The sequence below is a fragment of the Hydractinia symbiolongicarpus genome, chromosome 9, assembly GCF_029227915.1.
Source record: "Hydractinia symbiolongicarpus strain clone_291-10 chromosome 9, HSymV2.1, whole genome shotgun sequence".
Classification (NCBI taxonomy): Eukaryota; Metazoa; Cnidaria; class Hydrozoa; order Anthoathecata; family Hydractiniidae; genus Hydractinia; species Hydractinia symbiolongicarpus.
This window is the reverse complement of record NC_079883.1, coordinates 11,736,354-11,756,060: the sequence shown is the minus strand read 5'-3', so window position 1 is coordinate 11,756,060 and position 19,707 is coordinate 11,736,354. Positions and strand designations below refer to the sequence as shown.

Below are 19,707 nucleotides of genomic sequence, written 5' to 3'. Positions count from 1 at the left end.
GAGTGAAGCAGCTTCTCCAAAGAAAATCGCACCCAAGAAGAAACCTGCTGCAAAGAAGACAGCTGATCACCCTAAATATGTGGACATGATCAAGGCTGCTATCGCTACCCTAAAGGAACGCGGTGGTTCATCTCGCCAAGCTATTACAAAATATATTCATGCAAATTACAAAGTTGCTGAAAACTCAGATCATCATCTGAAAATGGCTCTTAAACGAGGAGTAACATCAGGCGATTTGATTCAAACTAAAGGCACTGGTGCTTCTGGATCATTCAAGCTAGGTCAGGTAAAAAAAGAAAAACCTAAGAAAAAGGCCGCAGCAAAAAAGCCAACGGCAAAGAAGCCTACTGCAAAGAAAAGTACACCAAAAAAGAAGCCAGCAAAGAAGAGCACGCCAAAGAAAGCAGCAAAGAAGCCTGCCACAAAGAAAGCCTCGGCTAAGAAACCAGCAGCTAAGAAACCCACAAAGAAGCCTGTTGCTGAAAAACCTGCAGCAAAGAAGGTCAAAAAGACTCCCAAAAAGGCAGCAAAGAAGACCGCAAAAAAATAATTTGTGTGTATCTGGCTATTACATTAACAAACGGCTATTTTTATAGCCACACATTTACAAAAAAACATTATCTTGGTACAAAGTTAAACTTGTTTAAGTCACTTAAACAGTTAAAAAAGAGTAAATTTAAGATTAGATTCCCTAAGTTTAAGTATTTTCGTTTTTAAATTTCTTATTTTCTTGCTTTTACTTTTCTTGCCCTTCATATTTTTAACATTGTCAAACTTTATGTAGCATAAAATTTTTATGTAGCATAAAATTTAAACAGAAAGCAGGACAAAGTTTGATATAAAAAGCTAGCCGTAATATTTTTTATGGATGTGTGGCTATAAAAATAGCCGTTTTTTGTTTGGTAAGATGCTTAGGCACGTTCCCCACGAATTCTTCTTGCCAACTGGATGTCTTTAGGCATGATTGTAACTCGTTTTGCGTGAATGGCACACAAGTTAGTATCCTCGAACAAGCCAACAAGGTACGCTTCAGAAGCCTCTTGCAGAGCCATAACGGCTGTGCTCTGGAATCGCAGATCTGTTTTGAAGTCCTGAGCAATTTCTCGCACAAGACGCTGGAAAGGCAACTTGCGGATCAAGAGCTCGGTTGACTTCTGGTATCTTCTGATTTCTCTGAGAGCAACTGTACCAGGTCTGTAACGATGTGGTTTTTTCACTCCTCCAGTAGCTGGTGCGCTTTTCCTCGCAGCTTTAGTGGCGAGTTGTTTTCGTGGAGCCTTTCCTCCAGTAGATTTACGTGCAGTTTGCTTTGTACGAGCCATATTTTAAGAAGTCGATGTAGTACGGATACACAAGACGGTCTAAAATGCACTATCGCGCCAAAGTTTTATTTCTCATATTGATTGACAGCTAAGGTTCAAAACAAACCATTTGATTGGTGCTAAGAAAGTAATTTCTGATTGGCTGCATAATGACATTACGCTCATTACTTTAACATTTTTATAAAATCTGTGTTTTTTGGCTACGGGAAAACGGCTGTATCTTCTGATACACAAAAGCTTTTGACTTTTTTTTTTTTTAGTAAGTAGCAGAAGGTTTGGCGAATTCCAACGATGCCAAATTTATTGCCTTACTGAAACATTAAGACCACGAATTTTTAAAAAAACTACAGTTTTACTTAAAAAAATGTACAAAATGTTCGGAACATTTTGTAATGACGCAACTCTATTGGTTAATTAGGGTGTTTCCACGAGCAGTAGGTAATTTTATGGCCTCTTTTTAAAGCTGTCTGAATTCTGTTAACTCAAACGTTGTTTTTGTACTCGTTCTGTACGCAACTATATCAATATGTCTGGACGCGGAAAAGGAGGTAAAGGATTGGGAAAAGGAGGTGCTAAACGTCACCGAAAAATTCTTCGTGATAACATTCAGGGAATCACAAAACCTGCTATTCGGCGTCTTGCTCGACGAGGTGGTGTCAAACGTATCTCTGGCCTTATCTATGAGGAAACCAGAGGTGTACTGAAGGTTTTCTTAGAGAATGTTATTCGTGATGCTGTAACCTACACAGAGCACGCTAAACGCAAGACCGTTACCGCTATGGATGTTGTTTATGCCTTAAAACGTCAAGGAAGAACTCTTTACGGATTCGGAGGTTAAGCGTTGTCATTGCTCAACAAAAACGGCTATTTTTATAGCCACAAATCTTTTAAAACATTACTTTGTGCAGGCTTCCAAATTACACAATGTGTAAAGTCTTGTCACAGTTACATTTATTGCTATACGATACTATGTCATATATGACACAAAAAAAATTTAGAAATACTTTGTAGGGTTAATTTGCCTGGGAGTGTTTCCGTGAAAAGCTGGGTTAAGTTAAATGTAAGCAATAACATGGATCAATGTACTTGTCTTTTCTGCAAGTACAGCTAATAATACGTATGAAAAGTGAAGCTAATCCACACACACATGGGGAAGTATTTTAAATGTAGGCTAGTGTTCTTAAGCACATTATTTAGAAGTTTTATTAACTTCGGTTAACTTGTAGTGACGCCAAGTAAATGTTTTTTTAAAGATGTGTGGTCTTAAAAAAGACCGTTTGTGTTTGGTAGACGTTGGTTTACTTGCTGCTTGTGTATTTTGTGACGGCTTTTGTTCCTTCACTGACTGCGTGTTTTGCAAGTTCTCCAGGCAAGAGAAGACGTACTGCGGTTTGAATTTCACGAGAAGAGATGGTCGACTTTTTGTTTTGAAGAGCCAAACGCGAAGCTTCGGAAGCAATGCGCTCAAAGATGTCGTTGACAAATGAGTTCATGATGCTCATAGCTTTGCTTGAAACTCCGACATCTGGGTGAACTTGTTTCAAAACATTGTAGATGTAAATAGCATAACTTTCCTTTCTCTTTCTCTTGCGTTTCTTTTCACCAGTTCCACCAATCTTTCCTCCTTTTTTGCCGGCTCTTTTTTCACCTTTCTTGGCTACTTTAGGTGCCTGTTTTCCTCCTTTAGCTGCTGCGTCAGACATGGTTAAAAATTTTTGCTACTTAACTTGTAAATAAGCATTAAACTGCAAGTCAAAACTTTTTGTTTATAAGTAAAAAAATCGGATCGAATTCGATCCGAAAACGCCGATACGCAATTTAATTGGTTAAAAAAAAAATCTTTTGTTTAATACTTAATTATGATTGGTTAAAAAAACATGATTTCGATCCTATTTTTATGATGAAAAAACGAGTAAAGTTTATTTCGTTAACACTTACGTTAAATATTCGTACGTTTTTGTATTAACTTACAAATCAAATCGCAGTTATGTCTGCACGTGGAAAAGGTGGAAAAGCTAAGGCTAAAGCCAAGACAAGATCCTCAAGAGCTGGACTTCAATTTCCAGTCGGTAGAGTGCATAGATTCCTTCGTAGAGGGCACTATGCTAACCGAATTGGATCTGGAGCACCAGTTTACTTAGCAGCCGTCTTGGAATATTTATCTGCTGAGATATTGGAGTTGGCTGGTAACGCAGCAAGAGACAACAAAAAAGCTAGGATTATTCCAAGACATTTACAATTGGCTGTTCGTAATGATGAAGAATTAAACAAACTTTTGAGCGGTGTAACCATTGCAGCTGGTGGTGTTTTGCCAAACATTCAAGCTGTCTTACTCCCAAAGAAGAACGACAAAGGACAGAAGAAGTAAACCGCTACACTCAGAAAACAACGGCTATTTTTATAGCCACACATCTTTAAAAAAACATTGTTTTTTTCACAAAACTATAACCTTAAAGTCTAATAGATAATCCATGCATACGCCTTGTCCTAAGTAACTCAAAGAAATTAAATAAAAAAATTTGATCACAACGTCAAAATAAATTGCACGTATTTGCACCTACTAATGTCTACGGCCATACCACGATGAACACACCCGTTCTCGTCTGATCACGGAAGTTAAGCATCGTCGGGCCGGGATAGTACTTGGATGGGGGACCGCCTGGGAACTCCCGGTGTCGTAGGCTTTTCATTTTCATTTGCTGTGATATATTTCTTGTTATAACAATTAAGGAACGTGGCGGTTGTTGAAAGTGTTTCCTATGACATTTTCCTACGACATTTTCAGGTGATAGTACGAGAAAAAAGAGCTTTCAAATGCATACAAACTCGATCTATTGCCGATCATCCAATAACCCTGACGGAATGGCAAATAAAATAAAATTCCGCCGCCTTCCGAGGACTTATATCGCAATCACGTTTCGTAACAGCCAAGCGAGGTTTTACCTTAGCGTTTAAGTCACCACCGACATTTGGCCGCGCAACTTTTCTAAGCTCATTCATTTTGACTTAAGGAGGGGGCGAGCGCGGACGCAGGCCCCCACTACCAGAAATTGTACGGTCGAGTTACTGACGTTTGCAGTAATCGCAGAGGTCAGCCCAAGCGTAGTGCAATGCAAGAGCCTCACTCTGGAAGAAAACCCTCATTGATCAGTCTTTACTTCCCCGTCAGGTAAGTATGAGTTGGAACTGCACCGTAGCATGAGGGTACCCTTCAAAGTTTGTTAATGCTTGTGGCTTGAGTGTGTTATAAACTGCCGTGTCGCGGGGCATAGGCTGTATTCTCCCCCAGTGTACGCGTTTTGTTCCCGCCGTAGACTATGCAGAGTGCCGTCGGAAAGAGGACTGCTATTATTCTTTTATTGCTTATGTGGGCCGCCATCGGTAATAGTGCAACACCAAGGCAACCCGTGGTCACGGCGTGAATGAATCCACCTCCATGACCCAAGGCCAAAAATCAGATTAATATACTGACCATTCAGAGAATGGCCTACCAGATATTAAACTGATAAGAACAGATACTACACTTGATCTTAGCCATTAGGCCGAGAAGCGATAAAGAACAAGCGTTGCCATGATAGGCATCGTCCACACACCGTAACTGCTTGTGGAGCATGTCACGTTACTGTAAAGCTTACAACTGTCACCGCGTACGGATGGACGGCGACATAGTAAAAATCACGGCTGTTGATTTAGCCGTAGGATGGAGAGCGACTGTAGCGAGTGGATGGTAACTTACATGAATGCTAACAAAGGCGACGATACTAAGTGCGTGATATTACTTTCCAATATGTCTGCGTACATTCCGTTTATCAACGCATTACGCCAGAACGTGCGCGCGCGTTACACAGTAGACCATGCAGCCGAAATGCGACAGTGCGACCCTGCCAGGAGTCGAACCTGGAATCCCCTGATTCGTAGTCAGATGCCTTATCCATTGGGCCACAGGGCCATGCTTATGACTTCGCCCTATCGTCATTTTGGCTTGCGCATTCGTTTTACTTACGACAGAATTCTTCGTGTTTGTAGCCATGAAAGAAAGGGACTTCTGTGAGTGAATTTTTTTACTGTGGTCTAATAAAAAAGTCGAAACGCAGTGCCCAATATATGAATTGCTCCTAATAGCCGGAAACAGGCCGTGTCGATGATGTAGGCCGACATACGCAACGCAAACCAAAGAACGCTTTATGAAAATCCTAACACGAGCGCGGAAGAAGCCCAAATTAACAGACTAGATGTAATGCTGAAGACCTCAAACTCCAGCAGCTTCTCTTGCAGACTATTGCGTCGTACTACAAATAAAAATTAACATGCTTTCGCATAGTCGCGGCACCCAAAACGGACATTATACGATGTACAGAAACACACATTTCTGTTTTCGCGCCAAATCAATTCCCGGGAGTGGTACTTTTACGTCCGCATACTTCGCACCGTCTTAAATTATATCTCATTTACACGGTAATGTTTAGTATACTTCTACTGTGATAACAAGCATCGTTTATCGTTGGATTGTTGTAAGAAAACATTAAAAATGAGTGAAGCAGCTTCTCCAAAGAAAATCGCACCCAAGAAGAAACCTGCTGCAAAGAAGACAGCTGATCACCCTAAATATGTGGACATGATCAAGGCTGCTATCGCTACCCTAAAGGAACGCGGTGGTTCATCTCGCCAAGCTATTACAAAATATATTCATGCAAATTACAAAGTTGCTGAAAACTCAGATCATCATCTGAAAATGGCTCTTAAACGAGGAGTAACATCAGGCGATTTGATTCAAACTAAAGGCACTGGTGCTTCTGGATCATTCAAGCTAGGTCAGGTAAAAAAAGAAAAACCTAAGAAAAAGGCCGCAGCAAAAAAGCCAACGGCAAAGAAGCCTACTGCAAAGAAAAGTACACCAAAAAAGAAGCCAGCAAAGAAGAGCACGCCAAAGAAAGCAGCAAAGAAGCCTGCCACAAAGAAAGCCTCGGCTAAGAAACCAGCAGCTAAGAAACCCACAAAGAAGCCTGTTGCTAAAAAACCTGCAGCAAAGAAGGTCAAAAAGACTCCCAAAAAGGCAGCAAAGAAGACCGCAAAAAAATAATTTGTGTGTATCTGGCTATTACATTAACAAACGGCTATTTTTATAGCCACACATTTACAAAAAAACATTATCTTGGTACAAAGTTAAACTTGTTTAAGTCACTTAAACAGTTAAAAAAGAGTAAATTTAAGATTAGATTCCCTAAGTTTAAGTATTTTCGTTTTTAAATTTCTTATTTTCTTGCTTTTACTTTTCTTGCCCTTCATATTTTTAACATTGTCAAACTTTATGTAGCATAAAATTTTTATGTAGCATAAAATTTAAACAGAAAGCAGGACAAAGTTTGATATAAAAAGCTAGCCGTAATATTTTTTATGGATGTGTGGCTATAAAAATAGCCGTTTTTTGTTTGGTAAGATGCTTAGGCACGTTCCCCACGAATTCTTCTTGCCAACTGGATGTCTTTAGGCATGATTGTAACTCGTTTTGCGTGAATGGCACACAAGTTAGTATCCTCGAACAAGCCAACAAGGTACGCTTCAGAAGCCTCTTGCAGAGCCATAACGGCTGTGCTCTGGAATCGCAGATCTGTTTTGAAGTCCTGAGCAATTTCTCGCACAAGACGCTGGAAAGGCAACTTGCGGATCAAGAGCTCGGTTGACTTCTGGTATCTTCTGATTTCTCTGAGAGCAACTGTACCAGGTCTGTAACGATGTGGTTTTTTCACTCCTCCAGTAGCTGGTGCGCTTTTCCTCGCAGCTTTAGTGGCGAGTTGTTTTCGTGGAGCCTTTCCTCCAGTAGATTTACGTGCAGTTTGCTTTGTACGAGCCATATTTTAAGAAGTCGATGTAGTACGGATACACAAGACGGTCTAAAATGCACTATCGCGCCAAAGTTTTATTTCTCATATTGATTGACAGCTAAGGTTCAAAACAAACCATTTGATTGGTGCTAAGAAAGTAATTTCTGATTGGCTGCATAATGACATTACGCTCATTACTTTAACATTTTTATAAAATCTGTGTTTTTTGGCTACGGGAAAACGGCTGTATCTTCTGATACACAAAAGCTTTTGACTTTTTTTTTTTTTAGTAAGTAGCAGAAGGTTTGGCGAATTCCAACGATGCCAAATTTATTGCCTTACTGAAACATTAAGACCACGAATTTTTAAAAAAACTACAGTTTTACTTAAAAAAATGTACAAAATGTTCGGAACATTTTGTAATGACGCAACTCTATTGGTTAATTAGGGTGTTTCCACGAGCAGTAGGTAATTTTATGGCCTCTTTTTAAAGCTGTCTGAATTCTGTTAACTCAAACGTTGTTTTTGTACTCGTTCTGTACGCAACTATATCAATATGTCTGGACGCGGAAAAGGAGGTAAAGGATTGGGAAAAGGAGGTGCTAAACGTCACCGAAAAATTCTTCGTGATAACATTCAGGGAATCACAAAACCTGCTATTCGGCGTCTTGCTCGACGAGGTGGTGTCAAACGTATCTCTGGCCTTATCTATGAGGAAACCAGAGGTGTACTGAAGGTTTTCTTAGAGAATGTTATTCGTGATGCTGTAACCTACACAGAGCACGCTAAACGCAAGACCGTTACCGCTATGGATGTTGTTTATGCCTTAAAACGTCAAGGAAGAACTCTTTACGGATTCGGAGGTTAAGCGTTGTCATTGCTCAACAAAAACGGCTATTTTTATAGCCACAAATCTTTTAAAACATTACTTTGTGCACGCTTCCAAATTACACAATGTGTAAAGTCTTGTCACAGTTACATTTATTGCTATACGATACTATGTCATATATGACACAAAAAAAATTTAGAAATACTTTGTAGGGTTAATTTGCCTGGGAGTGTTTCCGTGAAAAGCTGGGTTAAGTTAAATGTAAGCAATAACATGGATCAATGTACTTGTCTTTTCTGCAAGTACAGCTAATAATACGTATGAAAAGTGAAGCTAATCCACACACACATGGGGAAGTATTTTAAATGTAGGCTAGTGTTCTTAAGCACATTATTTAGAAGTTTTATTAACTTCGGTTAACTTGTAGTGACGCCAAGTAAATGTTTTTTTAAAGATGTGTGGTCTTAAAAAAGACCGTTTGTGTTTGGTAGACGTTGGTTTACTTGCTGCTTGTGTATTTTGTGACGGCTTTTGTTCCTTCACTGACTGCGTGTTTTGCAAGTTCTCCAGGCAAGAGAAGACGTACTGCGGTTTGAATTTCACGAGAAGAGATGGTCGACTTTTTGTTTTGAAGAGCCAAACGCGAAGCTTCGGAAGCAATGCGCTCAAAGATGTCGTTGACAAATGAGTTCATGATGCTCATAGCTTTGCTTGAAACTCCGACATCTGGGTGAACTTGTTTCAAAACATTGTAGATGTAAATAGCATAACTTTCCTTTCTCTTTCTCTTGCGTTTCTTTTCACCAGTTCCACCAATCTTTCCTCCTTTTTTGCCGGCTCTTTTTTCACCTTTCTTGGCTACTTTAGGTGCCTGTTTTCCTCCTTTAGCTGCTGCGTCAGACATGGTTAACAATTTTTGCTACTTAACTTGTAAATAAGCATTAAACTGCAAGTCAAAACTTTTTGTTTATAAGTAAAAAAATCGGATCGAATTCGATCCGAAAACGCCGATACGCAATTTAATTGGTTAAAAAAAAATCTTTTGTTTAATACTTAATTATGATTGGTTAAAAAAACATGATTTCGATCCTATTTTTATGATGAAAAAACGAGTAAAGTTTATTTCGTTAACACTTACGTTAAATATTCGTACGTTTTTGTATTAACTTACAAATCAAATCGCAGTTATGTCTGGACGTGGAAAAGGTGGAAAAGCTAAGGCTAAAGCCAAGACAAGATCCTCAAGAGCTGGACTTCAATTTCCAGTCGGTAGAGTGCATAGATTCCTTCGTAGAGGGCACTATGCTAACCGAATTGGATCTGGAGCACCAGTTTACTTAGCAGCCGTCTTGGAATATTTATCTGCTGAGATATTGGAGTTGGCTGGTAACGCAGCAAGAGACAACAAAAAAGCTAGGATTATTCCAAGACATTTACAATTGGCTGTTCGTAATGATGAAGAATTAAACAAACTTTTGAGCGGTGTAACCATTGCAGCTGGTGGTGTTTTGCCAAACATTCAAGCTGTCTTACTCCCAAAGAAGAACGACAAAGGACAGAAGAAGTAAACCGCTACACTCAGAAAACAACGGCTATTTTTATAGCCACACATCTTTAAAAAAACATTGTTTTTTTCACAAAACTATAACCTTAAAGTCTAATAGATAATCCATGCATACGCCTTGTCCTAAGTAACTCAAAGAAATTAAATAAAAAAATTTGATCACAACGTCAAAATAAATTGCACGTATTTGCACCTACTAATGTCTACGGCCATACCACGATGAACACACCCGTTCTCGTCTGATCACGGAAGTTAAGCATCGTCGGGCCGGGATAGTACTTGGATGGGGGACCGCCTGGGAACTCCCGGTGTCGTAGGCTTTTCATTTTCATTTGCTGTGATATATTTCTTGTTATAACAATTAAGGAACGTGGCGGTTGTTGAAAGTGTTTCCTATGACATTTTCCTACGACATTTTTAGGTGATAGTACGAGAAAAAAGAGCTTTCAAATGCATACAAACTCGATCTATTGCCGATCATCCAATAACCCTGACGGAATGGCAAATAAAATAAAATTCCGCCGCCTTCCGAGGACTTATATCGCAATCACGTTTCGTAACAGCCAAGCGAGGTTTTACCTTAGCGTTTAAGTCACCACCGACATTTGGCCGCGCAACTTTTCTAAGCTCATTCATTTTGACTTAAGGAGGGGGCGAGCGCGGACGCAGGCCCCCACTACCAGAAATTGTACGGTCGAGTTACTGACGTTTGCAGTAATCGCAGAGGTCAGCCCAAGCGTAGTGCAATGCAAGAGCCTCACTCTGGAAGAAAACCCTCATTGATCAGTCTTTACTTCCCCGTCAGGTAAGTATGAGTTGGAACTGCACCGTAGCATGAGGGTACCCTTCAAAGTTTGTTAATGCTTGTGGCTTGAGTGTGTTATAAACTGCCGTGTCGCGGGGCATAGGCTGTATTCTCCCCCAGTGTACGCGTTTTGTTCCCGCCGTAGACTATGCAGAGTGCCGTCGGAAAGAGGACTGCTATTATTCTTTTATTGCTTATGTGGGCCGCCATCGGTAATAGTGCAACACCAAGGCAACCCGTGGTCACGGCGTGAATGAATCCACCTCCATGACCCAAGGCCAAAAATCAGATTAATATACTGACCATTCAGAGAATGGCCTACCAGATATTAAACTGATAAGAACAGATACTACACTTGATCTTAGCCATTAGGCCGAGAAGCGATAAAGAACAAGCGTTGCCATGATAGGCATCGTCCACACACCGTAACTGCTTGTGGAGCATGTCACGTTACTGTAAAGCTTACAACTGTCACCGCGTACGGATGGACGGCGACATAGTAAAAATCACGGCTGTTGATTTAGCCGTAGGATGGAGAGCGACTGTAGCGAGTGGATGGTAACTTACATGAATGCTAACAAAGGCGACGATACTAAGTGCGTGATATTACTTTCCAATATGTCTGCGTACATTCCGTTTATCAACGCATTACGCCAGAACGTGCGCGCGCGTTACACAGTAGACCATGCAGCCGAAATGCGACAGTGCGACCCTGCCAGGAGTCGAACCTGGAATCCCCTGATTCGTAGTCAGATGCCTTATCCATTGGGCCACAGGGCCATGCTTATGACTTCGCCCCATCGTCATTTTGGCTTGCGCATTCGTTTTACTTACGACAGAATTCTTCGTGTTTGTAGCCATGAAAGAAAGGGACTTCTGTGAGTGAATTTTTTTACTGTGGTCTAATAAAAAAGTCGAAACGCAGTGCCCAATATATGAATTGCTCCTAATAGCCGGAAACAGGCCGTGTCGATGATGTAGGCCGACATACGCAACGCAAACCAAAGAACGCTTTATGAAAATCCTAACACGAGCGCGGAAGAAGCCCAAATTAACAGACTAGATGTAATGCTGAAGACCTCAAACTCCAGCAGCTTCTCTTGCAGACTATTGCGTCGTACTACAAATAAAAATTAACATGCTTTCGCATAGTCGCGGCACCCAAAACGGACATTATACGATGTACAGAAACACACATTTCTGTTTTCGCGCCAAATCAATTCCCGGGAGTGGTACTTTTACGTCCGCATACTTCGCACCGTCTTAAATTATATCTCATTTACACGGTAATGTTTAGTATACTTCTACTGTGATAACAAGCATCGTTTATCGTTGGATTGTTGTAAGAAAACATTAAAAATGAGTGAAGCAGCTTCTCCAAAGAAAATCGCACCCAAGAAGAAACCTGCTGCAAAGAAGACAGCTGATCACCCTAAATATGTGGACATGATCAAGGCTGCTATCGCTACCCTAAAGGAACGCGGTGGTTCATCTCGCCAAGCTATTACAAAATATATTCATGCAAATTACAAAGTTGCTGAAAACTCAGATCATCATCTGAAAATGGCTCTTAAACGAGGAGTAACATCAGGCGATTTGATTCAAACTAAAGGCACTGGTGCTTCTGGATCATTCAAGCTAGGTCAGGTAAAAAAAGAAAAACCTAAGAAAAAGGCCGCAGCAAAAAAGCCAACGGCAAAGAAGCCTACTGCAAAGAAAAGTACACCAAAAAAGAAGCCAGCAAAGAAGAGCACGCCAAAGAAAGCAGCAAAGAAGCCTGCCACAAAGAAAGCCTCGGCTAAGAAACCAGCAGCTAAGAAACCCACAAAGAAGCCTGTTGCTAAAAAACCTGCAGCAAAGAAGGTCAAAAAGACTCCCAAAAAGGCAGCAAAGAAGACCGCAAAAAAATAATTTGTGTGTATCTGGCTATTACATTAACAAACGGCTATTTTTATAGCCACACATTTACAAAAAAACATTATCTTGGTACAAAGTTAAACTTGTTTAAGTCACTTAAACAGTTAAAAAAGAGTAAATTTAAGATTAGATTCCCTAAGTTTAAGTATTTTCGTTTTTAAATTTCTTATTTTCTTGCTTTTACTTTTCTTGCCCTTCATATTTTTAACATTGTCAAACTTTATGTAGCATAAAATTTAAACAGAAAGCAGGACAAAGTTTGATATAAAAAGCTAGCCGTAATATTTTTTATGGATGTGTGGCTATAAAAATAGCCGTTTTTTGTTTGGTAAGATGCTTAGGCACGTTCCCCACGAATTCTTCTTGCCAACTGGATGTCTTTAGGCATGATTGTAACTCGTTTTGCGTGAATGGCACACAAGTTAGTATCCTCGAACAAGCCAACAAGGTACGCTTCAGAAGCCTCTTGCAGAGCCATAACGGCTGTGCTCTGGAATCGCAGATCTGTTTTGAAGTCCTGAGCAATTTCTCGCACAAGACGCTGGAAAGGCAACTTGCGGATCAAGAGCTCGGTTGACTTCTGGTATCTTCTGATTTCTCTGAGAGCAACTGTACCAGGTCTGTAACGATGTGGTTTTTTCACTCCTCCAGTAGCTGGTGCGCTTTTCCTCGCAGCTTTAGTGGCGAGTTGTTTTCGTGGAGCCTTTCCTCCAGTAGATTTACGTGCAGTTTGCTTTGTACGAGCCATATTTTAAGAAGTCGATGTAGTACGGATACACAAGACGGTCTAAAATGCACTATCGCGCCAAAGTTTTATTTCTCATATTGATTGACAGCTAAGGTTCAAAACAAACCATTTGATTGGTGCTAAGAAAGTAATTTCTGATTGGCTGCATAATGACATTACGCTCATTACTTTAACATTTTTATAAAATCTGTGTTTTTTGGCTACGGGAAAACGGCTGTATCTTCTGATACACAAAAGCTTTTGACTTTTTTTTTTTTTAGTAAGTAGCAGAAGGTTTGGCGAATTCCAACGATGCCAAATTTATTGCCTTACTGAAACATTAAGACCACGAATTTTTAAAAAAACTACAGTTTTACTTAAAAAAATGTACAAAATGTTCGGAACATTTTGTAATGACGCAACTCTATTGGTTAATTAGGGTGTTTCCACGAGCAGTAGGTAATTTTATGGCCTCTTTTTAAAGCTGTCTGAATTCTGTTAACTCAAACGTTGTTTTTGTACTCGTTCTGTACGCAACTATATCAATATGTCTGGACGCGGAAAAGGAGGTAAAGGATTGGGAAAAGGACCGAAAAATTCTTCGTGATAACATTCAGGGAATCACAAAACCTGCTATTCGGCGTCTTGCTCGACGAGGTGGTGTCAAACGTATCTCTGGCCTTATCTATGAGGAAACCAGAGGTGTACTGAAGGTTTTCTTAGAGAATGTTATTCGTGATGCTGTAACCTACACAGAGCACGCTAAACGCAAGACCGTTACCGCTATGGATGTTGTTTATGCCTTAAAACGTCAAGGAAGAACTCTTTACGGATTCGGAGGTTAAGCGTTGTCATTGCTCAACAAAAACGGCTATTTTTATAGCCACAAATCTTTTAAAACATTACTTTGTGCACGCTTCCAAATTACACAATGTGTAAAGTCTTGTCACAGTTACATTTATTGCTATACGATACTATGTCATATATGACACAAAAAAAATTTAGAAATACTTTGTAGGGTTAATTTGCCTGGGAGTGTTTCCGTGAAAAGCTGGGTTAAGTTAAATGTAAGCAATAACATGGATCAATGTACTTGTCTTTTCTGCAAGTACAGCTAATAATACGTATGAAAAGTGAAGCTAATCCACACACACATGGGGAAGTATTTTAAATGTAGGCTAGTGTTCTTAAGCACATTATTTAGAAGTTTTATTAACTTCGGTTAACTTGTAGTGACGCCAAGTAAATGTTTTTTTAAAGATGTGTGGTCTTAAAAAAGACCGTTTGTGTTTGGTAGACGTTGGTTTACTTGCTGCTTGTGTATTTTGTGACGGCTTTTGTTCCTTCACTGACTGCGTGTTTTGCAAGTTCTCCAGGCAAGAGAAGACGTACTGCGGTTTGAATTTCACGAGAAGAGATGGTCGACTTTTTGTTTTGAAGAGCCAAACGCGAAGCTTCGGAAGCAATGCGCTCAAAGATGTCGTTGACAAATGAGTTCATGATGCTCATAGCTTTGCTTGAAACTCCGACATCTGGGTGAACTTGTTTCAAAACATTGTAGATGTAAATAGCATAACTTTCCTTTCTCTTTCTCTTGCGTTTCTTTTCACCAGTTCCACCAATCTTTCCTCCTTTTTTGCCGGCTCTTTTTTCACCTTTCTTGGCTACTTTAGGTGCCTGTTTTCCTCCTTTAGCTGCTGCGTCAGACATGGTTAAAAATTTTTGCTACTTAACTTGTAAATAAGCATTAAACTGCAAGTCAAAACTTTTTGTTTATAAGTAAAAAAATCGGATCGAATTCGATCCGAAAACGCCGATACGCAATTTAATTGGTTAAAAAAAAAATCTTTTGTTTAATACTTAATTATGATTGGTTAAAAAAACATGATTTCGATCCTATTTTTATGATGAAAAAACGAGTAAAGTTTATTTCGTTAACACTTACGTTAAATATTCGTACGTTTTTGTATTAACTTACAAATCAAATCGCAGTTATGTCTGGACGTGGAAAAGGTGGAAAAGCTAAGGCTAAAGCCAAGACAAGATCCTCAAGAGCTGGACTTCAATTTCCAGTCGGCAGAGTGCATAGATTCCTTCGTAGAGGGCACTATGCTAACCGAATTGGATCTGGAGCACCAGTTTACTTAGCAGCCGTCTTGGAATATTTATCTGCTGAGATATTGGAGTTGGCTGGTAACGCAGCAAGAGACAACAAAAAAGCTAGGATTATTCCAAGACATTTACAATTGGCTGTTCGTAATGATGAAGAATTAAACAAACTTTTGAGCGGTGTAACCATTGCAGCTGGTGGTGTTTTGCCAAACATTCAAGCTGTCTTACTCCCAAAGAAGAACGACAAAGGACAGAAGAAGTAAACCGCTACACTCAGAAAACAACGGCTATTTTTATAGCCACACATCTTTAAAAAAACATTGTTTTTTTCACAAAACTATAACCTTAAAGTCTAATAGATAATCCATGCATACGCCTTGTCCTAAGTAACTCAAAGAAATTAAATAAAAAAATTTGATCACAACGTCAAAATAAATTGCACGTATTTGCACCTACTAATGTCTACGGCCATACCACGATGAACACACCCGTTCTCGTCTGATCACGGAAGTTAAGCATCGTCGGGCCGGGATAGTACTTGGATGGGGGACCGCCTGGGAACTCCCGGTGTCGTAGGCTTTTCATTTTCATTTGCTGTGATATATTTCTTGTTATAACAATTAAGGAACGTGGCGGTTGTTGAAAGTGTTTCCTATGACATTTTCCTACGACATTTTCAGGTGATAGTACGAGAAAAAAGAGCTTTCAAATGCATACAAACTCGATCTATTGCCGATCATCCAATAACCCTGACGGAATGGCAAATAAAATAAAATTCCGCCGCCTTCCGAGGACTTATATCGCAATCACGTTTCGTAACAGCCAAGCGAGGTTTTACCTTAGCGTTTAAGTCACCACCGACATTTGGCCGCGCAACTTTTCTAAGCTCATTCATTTTGACTTAAGGAGGGGGCGAGCGCGGACGCAGGCCCCCACTACCAGAAATTGTACGGTCGAGTTACTGACGTTTGCAGTAATCGCAGAGGTCAGCCCAAGCGTAGTGCAATGCAAGAGCCTCACTCTGGAAGAAAACCCTCATTGATCAGTCTTTACTTCCCCGTCAGGTAAGTATGAGTTGGAACTGCACCGTAGCATGAGGGTACCCTTCAAAGTTTGTTAATGCTTGTGGCTTGAGTGTGTTATAAACTGCCGTGTCGCGGGGCATAGGCTGTATTCTCCCCCAGTGTACGCGTTTTGTTCCCGCCGTAGACTATGCAGAGTGCCGTCGGAAAGAGGACTGCTATTATTCTTTTATTGCTTATGTGGGCCGCCATCGGTAATAGTGCAACACCAAGGCAACCCGTGGTCACGGCGTGAATGAATCCACCTCCATGACCCAAGGCCAAAAATCAGATTAATATACTGACCATTCAGAGAATGGCCTACCAGATATTAAACTGATAAGAACAGATACTACACTTGATCTTAGCCATTAGGCCGAGAAGCGATAAAGAACAAGCGTTGCCATGATAGGCATCGTCCACACACCGTAACTGCTTGTGGAGCATGTCACGTTACTGTAAAGCTTACAACTGTCACCGCGTACGGATGGACGGCGACATAGTAAAAATCACGGCTGTTGATTTAGCCGTAGGATGGAGAGCGACTGTAGCGAGTGGATGGTAACTTACATGAATGCTAACAAAGGCGACGATACTAAGTGCGTGATATTACTTTCCAATATGTCTGCGTACATTCCGTTTATCAACGCATTACGCCAGAACGTGCGCGCGCGTTACACAGTAGACCATGCAGCCGAAATGCGACAGTGCGACCCTGCCAGGAGTCGAACCTGGAATCCCCTGATTCGTAGTCAGATGCCTTATCCATTGGGCCACAGGGCCATGCTTATGACTTCGCCCCATCGTCATTTTGGCTTGCGCATTCGTTTTACTTACGACAGAATTCTTCGTGTTTGTAGCCATGAAAGAAAGGGACTTCTGTGAGTGAATTTTTTTACTGTGGTCTAATAAAAAAGTCGAAACGCAGTGCCCAATATATGAATTGCTCCTAATAGCCGGAAACAGGCCGTGTCGATGATGTAGGCCGACATACGCAACGCAAACCAAAGAACGCTTTATGAAAATCCTAACACGAGCGCGGAAGAAGCCCAAATTAACAGACTAGATGTAATGCTGAAGACCTCAAACTCCAGCAGCTTCTCTTGCAGACTATTGCGTCGTACTACAAATAAAAATTAACATGCTTTCGCATAGTCGCGGCACCCAAAACGGACATTATACGATGTACAGAAACACACATTTCTGTTTTCGCGCCAAATCAATTCCCGGGAGTGGTACTTTTACGTCCGCATACTTCGCACCGTCTTAAATTATATCTCATTTACACGGTAATGTTTAGTATACTTCTACTGTGATAACAAGCATCGTTTATCGTTGGATTGTTGTAAGAAAACATTAAAAATGAGTGAAGCAGCTTCTCCAAAGAAAATCGCACCCAAGAAGAAACCTGCTGCAAAGAAGACAGCTGATCACCCTAAATATGTGGACATGATCAAGGCTGCTATCGCTACCCTAAAGGAACGCGGTGGTTCATCTCGCCAAGCTATTACAAAATATATTCATGCAAATTACAAAGTTGCTGAAAACTCAGATCATCATCTGAAAATGGCTCTTAAACGAGGAGTAACATCAGGCGATTTGATTCAAACTAAAGGCACTGGTGCTTCTGGATCATTCAAGCTAGGTCAGGTAAAAAAAGAAAAACCTAAGAAAAAGGCCGCAGCAAAAAAGCCAACGGCAAAGAAGCCTACTGCAAAGAAAAGTACACCAAAAAAGAAGCCAGCAAAGAAGAGCACGCCAAAGAAAGCAGCAAAGAAGCCTGCCACAAAGAAAGCCTCGGCTAAGAAACCAGCAGCTAAGAAACCCACAAAGAAGCCTGTTGCTAAAAAACCTGCAGCAAAGAAGGTCAAAAAGACTCCCAAAAAGGCAGCAAAGAAGACCGCAAAAAAATAATTTGTGTGTATCTGGCTATTACATTAACAAACGGCTATTTTTATAGCCACACATTTACAAAAAAACATTATCTTGGTACAAAGTTAAACTTGTTTAAGTCACTTAAACAGTTAAAAAAGAGTAAATTTAAGATTAGATTCCCTAAGTTTAAGTATTTTCGTTTTTAAATTTCTTATTTTCTTGCTTTTACTTTTCTTGCCCTTCATATTTTTAACATTGTCAAACTTTATGTAGCATAAAATTTTTATGTAGCATAAAATTTAAACAGAAAGCAGGACAAAGTTTGATATAAAAAGCTAGCCGTAATATTTTTTATGGATGTGTGGCTATAAAAATAGCCGTTTTTTGTTTGGTAAGATGCTTAGGCACGTTCCCCACGAATTCTTCTTGCCAACTGGATGTCTTTAGGCATGATTGTAACTCGTTTTGCGTGAATGGCACACAAGTTAGTATCCTCGAACAAGCCAACAAGGTACGCTTCAGAAGCCTCTTGCAGAGCCATAACGGCTGTGCTCTGGAATCGCAGATCTGTTTTGAAGTCCTGAGCAATTTCTCGCACAAGACGCTGGAAAGGCAACTTGCGGATCAAGAGCTCGGTTGACTTCTGGTATCTTCTGATTTCTCTGAGAGCAACTGTACCAGGTCTGTAACGATGTGGTTTTTTCACTCCTCCAGTAGCTGGTGCGCTTTTCCTCGCAGCTTTAGTGGCGAGTTGTTTTCGTGGAGCCTTTCCTCCAGTAGATTTACGTGCAGTTTGCTTTGTACGAGCCATATTTTAAGAAGTCGATGTAGTACGGATACACAAGACGGTCTAAAATGCACTATCGCGCCAAAGTTTTATTTCTCATATTGATTGACAGCTAAGGTTCAAAACAAACCATTTGATTGGTGCTAAGAAAGTAATTTCTGATTGGCTGCATAATGACATTACGCTCATTACTTTAACATTTTTATAAAATCTGTGTTTTTTGGCTACGGGAAAACGGCTGTATCTTCTGATACACAAAAGCTTTTGACTTTTTTTTTTTTTAGTAAGTAGCAGAAGGTTTGGCGAATTCCAACGATGCCAAATTTATTGCCTTACTGAAACATTAAGACCACGAATTTTTAAAAAAACTACAGTTTTACTTAAAAAAATGTACAAAATGTTCGGAACATTTTGTAATGACGCAACTCTATTGGTTAATTAGGGTGTTTCCACGAGCAGTAGGTAATTTTATGGCCTCTTTTTAAAGCTGTCTGAATTCTGTTAACTCAAACGTTGTTTTTGTACTCGTTCTGTACGCAACTATATCAATATGTCTGGACGCGGAAAAGGAGGTAAAGGATTGGGAAAAGGAGGTGCTAAACGTCACCGAAAAATTCTTCGTGATAACATTCAGGGAATCACAAAACCTGCTATTCGGCGTCTTGCTCGACGAGGTGGTGTCAAACGTATCTCTGGCCTTATCTATGAGGAAACCAGAGGTGTACTGAAGGTTTTCTTAGAGAATGTTATTCGTGATGCTGTAACCTACACAGAGCACGCTAAACGCAAGACCGTTACCGCTATGGATGTTGTTTATGCCTTAAAACGTCAAGGAAGAACTCTTTACGGATTCGGAGGTTAAGCGTTGTCATTGCTCAACAAAAAC

General features: G+C 40.2%; 2 protein-coding genes and 12 non-coding genes across 14 annotated transcripts; 3 read left to right on the top strand and 11 right to left on the bottom strand.

Moving 5' to 3' along the window:
* Positions 1 to 3,887: 3,887 nt before the first annotated feature.
* On the top strand, positions 3,888 to 4,006 carry LOC130658389 (5S ribosomal RNA). The gene has a single exon (XR_008985604.1). It is a non-coding gene; the product is annotated as a 5S ribosomal RNA (ribosomal RNA).
* Positions 4,007 to 4,334: 328 nt separating this feature from the next.
* Positions 4,335 to 4,499, bottom strand: LOC130660339 (U1 spliceosomal RNA). The gene has a single exon (XR_008987539.1). It is a non-coding gene; the product is annotated as a U1 spliceosomal RNA (small nuclear RNA).
* Positions 4,500 to 4,684: 185 nt separating this feature from the next.
* On the bottom strand, positions 4,685 to 4,876 carry LOC130661387 (U2 spliceosomal RNA). Its single transcript, XR_008988579.1, has one exon. It is a non-coding gene; the product is annotated as a U2 spliceosomal RNA (small nuclear RNA).
* Positions 4,877 to 5,198: 322 nt separating this feature from the next.
* Positions 5,199 to 5,271, bottom strand: Trnar-acg (transfer RNA arginine (anticodon ACG)). Its single transcript has one exon. It is a non-coding gene; the product is annotated as a tRNA-Arg (tRNA).
* A 3,012-nt stretch (positions 5,272 to 8,283) lies between these two features.
* LOC130657497 (histone H2B, gonadal-like) lies at positions 8,284 to 9,256 on the bottom strand. The gene has a single exon (XM_057460490.1). It carries the CDS (start codon positions 8,875 to 8,877, stop codon positions 8,473 to 8,475), a length of 405 nt encoding a protein of 134 aa, XP_057316473.1. The 5' UTR covers positions 8,878 to 9,256; the 3' UTR covers positions 8,284 to 8,472.
* A 482-nt stretch (positions 9,257 to 9,738) lies between these two features.
* Positions 9,739 to 9,857, top strand: LOC130658387 (5S ribosomal RNA). The gene has a single exon (XR_008985602.1). It is a non-coding gene; the product is annotated as a 5S ribosomal RNA (ribosomal RNA).
* Positions 9,858 to 10,185: 328 nt separating this feature from the next.
* On the bottom strand, positions 10,186 to 10,350 carry LOC130660338 (U1 spliceosomal RNA). Its single transcript, XR_008987538.1, has one exon. It is a non-coding gene; the product is annotated as a U1 spliceosomal RNA (small nuclear RNA).
* A 185-nt stretch (positions 10,351 to 10,535) lies between these two features.
* On the bottom strand, positions 10,536 to 10,727 carry LOC130661386 (U2 spliceosomal RNA). The gene has a single exon (XR_008988578.1). It is a non-coding gene; the product is annotated as a U2 spliceosomal RNA (small nuclear RNA).
* Positions 10,728 to 11,049: 322 nt separating this feature from the next.
* On the bottom strand, positions 11,050 to 11,122 carry Trnar-acg (transfer RNA arginine (anticodon ACG)). Its single transcript has one exon. It is a non-coding gene; the product is annotated as a tRNA-Arg (tRNA).
* A 2,980-nt stretch (positions 11,123 to 14,102) lies between these two features.
* LOC130657543 (histone H2B, gonadal-like) lies at positions 14,103 to 14,717 on the bottom strand. The gene has a single exon (XM_057460528.1). It carries the CDS (start codon positions 14,694 to 14,696, stop codon positions 14,292 to 14,294), a length of 405 nt encoding a protein of 134 aa, XP_057316511.1. The 5' UTR covers positions 14,697 to 14,717; the 3' UTR covers positions 14,103 to 14,291.
* Positions 14,718 to 15,558: 841 nt separating this feature from the next.
* Positions 15,559 to 15,677, top strand: LOC130658385 (5S ribosomal RNA). Its single transcript, XR_008985601.1, has one exon. It is a non-coding gene; the product is annotated as a 5S ribosomal RNA (ribosomal RNA).
* A 328-nt stretch (positions 15,678 to 16,005) lies between these two features.
* Positions 16,006 to 16,170, bottom strand: LOC130660337 (U1 spliceosomal RNA). Its single transcript, XR_008987537.1, has one exon. It is a non-coding gene; the product is annotated as a U1 spliceosomal RNA (small nuclear RNA).
* A 185-nt stretch (positions 16,171 to 16,355) lies between these two features.
* On the bottom strand, positions 16,356 to 16,547 carry LOC130661385 (U2 spliceosomal RNA). The gene has a single exon (XR_008988577.1). It is a non-coding gene; the product is annotated as a U2 spliceosomal RNA (small nuclear RNA).
* Positions 16,548 to 16,869: 322 nt separating this feature from the next.
* On the bottom strand, positions 16,870 to 16,942 carry Trnar-acg (transfer RNA arginine (anticodon ACG)). The gene has a single exon. It is a non-coding gene; the product is annotated as a tRNA-Arg (tRNA).
* Between the last annotated feature and the right edge of the window lie 2,765 nt (positions 16,943 to 19,707).